The 7,719-nt window shown below is 32.1% G+C and overlaps 1 protein-coding gene across 2 annotated transcripts; it reads right to left on the bottom strand.

The window, feature by feature from the left end:
- Positions 1–246: 246 nt before the first annotated feature.
- LOC126701574 (leucine-rich repeat receptor-like serine/threonine-protein kinase RGI4) lies at positions 247–3,556 on the bottom strand. 2 transcript variants are annotated; one of them, XM_050399773.1, is made up of 2 exons: positions 2,120–3,546; positions 247–362 (listed from the first exon to the last, which is right to left on the bottom strand). In XM_050399773.1, the coding sequence occupies exons 1-2, from the start codon at positions 3,429–3,431 to the stop codon at positions 298–300; spliced, it is 1,377 nt and encodes a 458-aa protein (XP_050255730.1). In that variant the 5' UTR covers positions 3,432–3,546; the 3' UTR covers positions 247–297. The 2 variants fall into 2 exon arrangements, with proteins under 2 accessions (XP_050255730.1, XP_050255729.1); XM_050399772.1 differs by lacking the exon at positions 247–362 and having other exon boundaries at positions 716–3,556.
- Positions 3,557–7,719: the final 4,163 nt, after the last annotated feature.

Here is a 7,719-nt window from a genome sequence, read left to right on the forward strand (position 1 = left end):
CCCCATGAATAGATAATATGATAGATTAAGAGTGGGACCTCCATATTTATTTCATACCCTAGACCAATGAGCTCATCACCCGAGTAGCCCATGAGGGTCAAACAAATAGTTAAAAATAACAACAACAAATAATCTACCAACCAGACAAAGAGAAAAAAATAAAAGCAAAACCAAAATGCATCATAGCTTAGTTATATCAAAATAAAGTTTTATTTCAACACCTTTGGTGGGGAAAAAAAAAAAAAAAAAACTCTAGGAGAAACATAATTGAAATAAAACGTGCATAATTAAAACATCTTACTTCACACTAGTAAAATTAACTCCACTCTTCAAGCGATCCAACCAACAACATCTTCTTTGTCCTGCAAAATGTAGGTAATAGTCACAAGGATGTAATGATAATTTTTTTTTTTTTTTTTTTTTTTTAAGTATAGTTTTAGAATATGCCCCCAATTTTTTTACACTTTAAATAGCTAGATAGAGGAGTTGCCCCCTAAAATAATAATAATAACAAATAAAATAAAATATGGTAATAGCCTCAACATTGACACAAAACAAGTATTTTTCATTGGTAGAAAATAAATAAAAAATCATCTTTCCAATTTAAAAGGACATTTTTTAAAGAACCAAAATTATGAAATAAAATATTTTCTAATATGACTGAATAAAAAAATGAATTTTCTAATATAATAGTACATAAAATATTTACCTAAAATCATTATTTGTATCTGCAAAATTCTCTTTCAATTAATTCTTCCATGATCATTCTTCTTGGATCTTCGCACCTTGTTGTGTCGTTCTCCATAAATAATATTCAAGAGACATTTTGGTTTTTCACTTGAGAACACAAGATATCCCATTCCTAATCCAAACATGAAACCACATCCATACCCCAACAATACAACTTTCCAATGAAATCCATTTGCAAACCCAAAATCATCTTCTTGGATGGTTGGTGATGGTGGTGATTGTTGTCCCTCATCATTGCCACAAGTTTTTGTCAATGGAAATCCACATAAACCCAAGTTTCCACTGTAAGAAGCATTTGTAAACGTATTGAACTGTTTACCTTGAGGTATCAATCCCACAAGATGGTTTTTTGAGAGATTTAAAATTGCCAATGATGTAAGATCTGTCAATTGTATAGGAATGTCGCCTGTGAACTTATTTGAGGAGAGATCTAACCATTCAAGATTAGTTAAATTTCCAAATGATATAGGTATATGACCCATAAGATTATTGTTTGAAAAATTTAGCCCTTTAAGTGATCCAAGCTTTCCAATTACCTTTGGAATTTCTCCTTTGAAACTATTGTTAGAAAAATCAATGGTTGTCAATAGAGTTTGTATTTTCACCACGTCAATATAATTCCCTTTGATATCAATTGTAACATCAATTGTAACAAAATCATAATAATTATAATAATAATTATAATCAACCATATATCTTCTCAAGACAAAATAATAATCATCACCCATGTATTGCAATCCATTGTTATCCATGTTCCCATTCATCATGGCTGATAAACACTTGAAAAAGTTTAATGGCAAATGACCATGGAACATATCGTGAGAGAGGTCTATAATTCTCAAATTAGGGAATGAGAATTTAGTCTTGTTATTGCCTATGGAACCATGAAAGTTGTTTGATCGCAATAAGAGAACCCGCAACTCTGGAAGATTTACCAACCAATGAGGAAATGTGTCGTTAAGCTTGTTGTTAGAAACGTCTAGAATTTCTAATTTCTTGCAATTGACCAATGAACATGGCAATGACCCTTCTAATTGATTGCTGGTGAGTTTAAGACTTTTCAAGTTATTGCACTGTACAACTTTTGGGATGGTGCCATGAAGATTGTTATTTTGCAGATTTAAATCTATGAGATAATCACTCATGTTTCCCAAACATGGAGGTATCATACTAAAATTATTATGAGAGAAATCAAGGTAGTTGACAAAATTGAGATTGCAAATCAAGGAAGGGATCTCTCCACATAAATTATTTCTTGAGATTGAAAAGAAAACAATGTGCAGTGGAAGTACATGAAGTGGCAAAGTACCTTCAATAAAATTATCTGAAAAATCAACGAGTTGCAACGAAACAAGCTGAATTAACTCACCAGGAAACTTTCCGGTGATCAAATTAGAATTCAAAATGAGATACGTCAAGTCTCGGCAGCTCGAGATCTCAGCAGGTATATTTCCCGAAATCCAATTCAATCCGAGATTCAAGAAATTCAGATTTTCCAAGTTCCCAATCTCTCTCGGTATTGGCCCTGTAAGCTTGTTATCATGAACATTGAACCAATTCAGAGACGAACAGTTTCCAATATTTTCCGGTATTTCGCCTGATAAATAGTTGGTGAAAAGAGAGACCATTTTCAACTTCTTGAGCTGAAAGATTCCTTGGGGAATATTCCCAGTCAAACCGTTCTCAGACAAATCAAGGGCCTCGAGATTCTGACATTTGGAAATTGACAAAGGAATTGATAATTCCTTGCAATTTCCAAGCTCTGATGGAATAGTCCCCACCAAGCTGTTCTTCCAGAGATAAAGAGTTCGGAGATTTTTGGGGTTTCCTATACTTTTCGGTATTGAACCGGTGAGAGAGTTTTGTTGGAGGTAGATGTGTTGGAGGGCGGTACAGTTGCCGATTTCAAGTGGGATTTGGCCGGAGAGGAGAGTTTTTGCACCGATTATGGTTTCAAGCTTCTTGAGGAGACCAAGACTCGGAGGAAGGAAACCCGAGACGCTTGTTTCGGCAAGGCCTAACATGGTCAACTCCGTACAATTCCAGATTTCTCGGGGTATAATGCCTCCAAGGTACTTGTTCATACCGACTCTTATCACTTGGAGGTTCTTCAAGTTGCCTACGGTATTGGGTATTTCTCCATTGAGCTGGTTTTCATAAAGAGTCAGCCATTTCAAGCTTGTGAGGTTGCCGATTTGAGCCGGAATCAAGCCTTCTAGCTGGTTGAAGTTGAGGTGGATTTCTTGGAGCTTAAGCAAGTTGCAAATCTCAGATGGGATTTCACCAGTTAACGCATTATCACTCAAGTCCAAGTAATTCAGTTCATGTAGTGTAGCAATCTCTTTTGGGATTGAACCCGTGAGGTTTGTATCAGAAAGTACAATCTTGGTTAAAGAAACCAATGAAGTGAGATTAGTTGGAACTGTACCATACAAATTCAAGTACCTTAATTCCAATTCTACAACCTCCTTGTTGATGTTGCAAGTAATTCCAAACCACCCACATGGAGTTTCATCTGTTGGGTTCCAATTAGACAAGGCCTCAGTGGGTCCATTCAGGCTTTGCTTCCATGAAAGAAGAGCTTCGCCTTGTGGATTAACTGCGAAAGCTACAAAAGGGTTCAAGAGGGGAAGGATGATTGTTAAGAAGGAGAAGAGGGTGTTCCATGGATTTAGAGGCATTACAGCTAAGCTACAAAGTGTAATGAGAGGGAGGAAAGTATACAAAGGAAGAGGGGTTGGTTGTCTTTGAACTAAAAATGTTTGTTGGGTTGAGGCTAGGGAGAGACAATGAGAGGAACCAAATCATATATTATGGGCTACAAGCTTGTAGTAACAATATTTTAAATTTCTCTATTTCGATTTAAATTCTAAGACTCTGCCTTTACGCGTAAAAATGTTTTATCATGCATGTAATGATGCGCAGAATACATAAGAAAAAAAAAAAAAAAATCCCCTCCATTCTCTATAAAATATTCACCGTGAACCTTTTTCGAACAAGTTTAAATAAATCCATTGGGTTTTCATTTTGATTTAATCATCTAACATTATTTCTCCTTGCTAGATGGATGCTTCACGGTCCCATGGAACACAATTTTTCATCACGATGATTACAAATTAGTATTATTCTTGTATAATGTGCAGATTAATAAAATATTGTATCTAATTATAATAAAAAAATCAACAATATAATTGAAAGTGAAAGATAAAATAAATGGTAAAAATTAAAAATTACTTTATGTTACATAGAGAAATGAAATTATGTAAGACCGAGTATATCACAACCTAAAAAGTATAATGGATTATTAAAACAATCTAAATAAGTAATAAAAATTTCAATTTTTCTTTTTTTGCACTTTTGGTAATACTAGTTTGAGTTGTGCGTACAAGACACGTGCTGCCCCTTAAGAAAAAAAATTAATATAATATATTTTTTGAAGAAATATGAAATCACGTACTTAAATTTAATATAGTTATTTACCACATGAATATCTGTTTAATATAATAATTTCATAGATCCTATTTTACTAAAGGTGATATCTACTCACGAAAAATTCTACTAAGAATGATAACAAATGTCATCATCTTCCAATAATAAACAACTAAGTTTTGATAAGACATTATCATAATATTTAAAATTTTACAATGAATGGTGATATATGCTACAACTGTAACTTTTCATCAAATTAAATACCTGTAATCATCTACAATGAGTATTTTGTTATCCATATTTCCTTCTTTGTCATCTTATTTTATGAGTGTAATTACAATATTTAGCTTATTTAATTTGTAATGAGCACCCTTTTAAGTAAGAAAAAAAAGAGACATGTCATTGAAGTTTTCAGTAGATAAATTTATAAATTTAGAAGATTTTAACCTCTAGTAAATTAGTGTTCTCTAGGTAGCAAATAGTGACCATACATCACCATTCTTACCTTCCAAGTATGACCACCACAGAAAACTCAAAATACATGAATAAAATTTTTGGGACATTTAAGACATTGTACAATGAAATTTTCTAGGAGTCATAAGATTTCATTAAAGTTTAACTAAAACAGTAACAGCATTGGTATATTCTTGTTTACAAAATATAAAGGATAAAATCATTTAGCTTTAAAGCTTAGGGGGAATGAAATTACCCTAGTAAAAGGGAGAAAGTGCTTTTTACACAAATTTTTTTTGGGTGTGTAAAACTATGTGTGTGTGTGTGGGTTTTTTTTTTTTTTTTTTTTTTTTTTTTTTTTTTTTAATTTAAAAAATTTTATTAAAAAAAAAAATCAGCCCAAGAAAATTGTGCTTAAAAAGGTGAATTTTGGCTCAACAAATTAAGACATTACCAAAAAAGAAGTCTAAGAACACAACAAAACGTCATAATATTTTGATGTTACGTTTACTTTTAGCTATGTTGGGCCCTAGTATGATATTTTATTATTTTATTTTAGAATAATGCTATGTTCATAATATTTTCACAACAAATCTTACGGGGCAAATTGTTATTCGTTTTAAACTATGCATTAAACTGGGCCAACCACTTTAAACTATGTTTTTAAAAAAATTAAAAAAACAAAACAAAATTCCAACTGAAGAAAATTGTGCTTGAAATAGTGAATTTTGACTCACCAAATTTTGACTAAACCAAAAAAGAAGTCTAGGAACACAACAAAATGTCACAACATTTTCACATTACCTTTTATTTCCAATTATGGTTGGTCTTGGTATGATATTTTATTATTTATATCTATAACATTTTCATAACAAATCTTAGGTGGCAAATTGTTACTGGTTTTAAAGTATGATCACCACTTAAAATTGTGCATTTAAAAAAACAAAAAACCAGTCCAAGAAGATTGTGAGTGGAACACAAAATTTATTTTATTTATTTCAAAAAAAATATGTGGTATATATTTCAATATTATGATTTGTTTTTAAAGAAACACGCAATATACCTGTATTTTATATGTATCTAAAAAATGACCAAAAAGAAGATACGGATTAACATATGATTTATTAGATTAATTCCCTCATAATAGCTAGACCAGTACCAGATTATGAATTACAATATCATGATCCATAGATAAGATTTTTGACTTCCACAAAGATTCCACTTAATTATGTCTTAGATGCATTCCAAAAAGTAGATTAGAAAGCACGACAATTTAAAATACGTGTCCTTGAACGATATGAGTTTCCGCGAAGGTGGTCTAATTCTATTATCATGGTTAATGGTCCATGAATGTAAGGATATAATTATTTGTTCAAGATCTTTACCCGTCAAATATCCTTTGTATTGTTTTTGTATGATGAGTTTTTCCTTTTAGAATGAACATTAATTGTTTTGGGGACAAAATTGGCAAATTCCCTTTTCAGGCAAAAAAAGCAACATTATGCCCCCCTTTCCCAAATTAATTAGGGAAATGCTCATCTTTTGAAAATTGATTTTCTCAAAATCGAGTTAAGCCCTATAGTAGCATTTTTAAGGAGCCTATAGTGACGTTTTAAGGATCTATAGTGGCGTTTTGAAACTCGAGCTCCATGAACTCGAGTTATAGGTAAAAAAAAAAAAAAAAATTGCATGTAACTCGAGTTCATGGAGCTCGAGCTCGAGTTCCAAAACGCCACTATATGTCCTTAAAACGTCACTATAGGCTTCTTAAAACGCTACTATAGGGCTCTAGAAAATTTTTTTTTTTTAAAACTCAATTTTGAGAAAATCGAGTTTCAAAAGAAGGCCATTTCCCTAATTAGTTTAGGAAAGAAGGCAAAATGCTGTTTTTTTTGCCCGAAAAGGGCATTTGCCAATTTTGTCCATTGTTTTGGTTTTCTTTCTCCTTTTCTAAAGAATTAATTGTTTGAACTTTGATATCTCATTAGCATTCTTTAATCATTAAACTTTTAATTGCATGATGCATAAAACATTTAAACAATAGAAGGAGATGAGAATTAAGATGGCACAAATAGATATTTATATGCTGCAAAGTGATTAGAAGCCTTCAACCTGTAGATGGTTCTTCAAGTCATTGGCCAAAGACTCGAAAAAATTATGGCCTCGTGGATCTCTCTATTAGTGAGCATGAAGACTTACGAAAATTATGACCTTAATGGGTCTTTCTTCTAAGTCCAAATCTTCTATTTCATTTTTCCTGCTTTACTCTATACTTCACAAATAAAAACATGTCATGTGTAACCTAATTGATTCAATTCTAATTTTATTCCTTTTATAATTAGAATACCCAAAATAAATAAATAAAAACCCACCAAACCCCATGACCCCACCAGTCCACCACAACCTTCACTGGTGACACTAGCAAGAGGTAGCTGATGCCTTTGTCTACTGCCATTCACAAGCGTGAATTGCAGAAGACTTATGAAAATTATGACCATATGGATCCTTCTACTAACCAAACCAGTGTAAACTGGGGGCTGTAAAATTTTGGCAAAACAACATTATTGGTCCCTAAAGTTTATCTTACGAGGATAATTAGTCCCTCAAGTTTCAAGTGAGAACTATTGGTCTCTCAAATTTAAAAAATAAGCAGTGTATGTCATTTTGTTAACTGTTGTTATTGTTATTACCTATGTGGCTAACAGAACAATAATGTGACATTTATTTTTACCAATGTGACATTTCTTTTTTATAAAGAAGATAAAATAGATTTTACATGTATTATGCCACGTAATTAACTTTAATTCATTCATTGATTCATCACTCTATTAAAAACTTAAAAATAAAAACTCGATAAGTCTCCCCTTATCTCTCTAGCCTTCTTCCTCTACCATCTGTTGGCAATACCCAAAACCAAACTTTAATCCAATTGGTTTATCTGCACAATACTGGAGTCTCTTTTGAGTCAATAGTGAATACAATTGTTTCAATTTCAAATATCTTCTTTTCAAATTTGAATCTAACCTAAGTCTCCCCATTAATTTCACTTTCACTAGGTTTCTAATCTAAATCTAGCCTTAATCTTCT

This window comes from Quercus robur, chromosome 10 (assembly GCF_932294415.1).
Source record: "Quercus robur chromosome 10, dhQueRobu3.1, whole genome shotgun sequence".
NCBI classification, from domain to species: Eukaryota; Viridiplantae; Streptophyta; class Magnoliopsida; order Fagales; family Fagaceae; genus Quercus; species Quercus robur.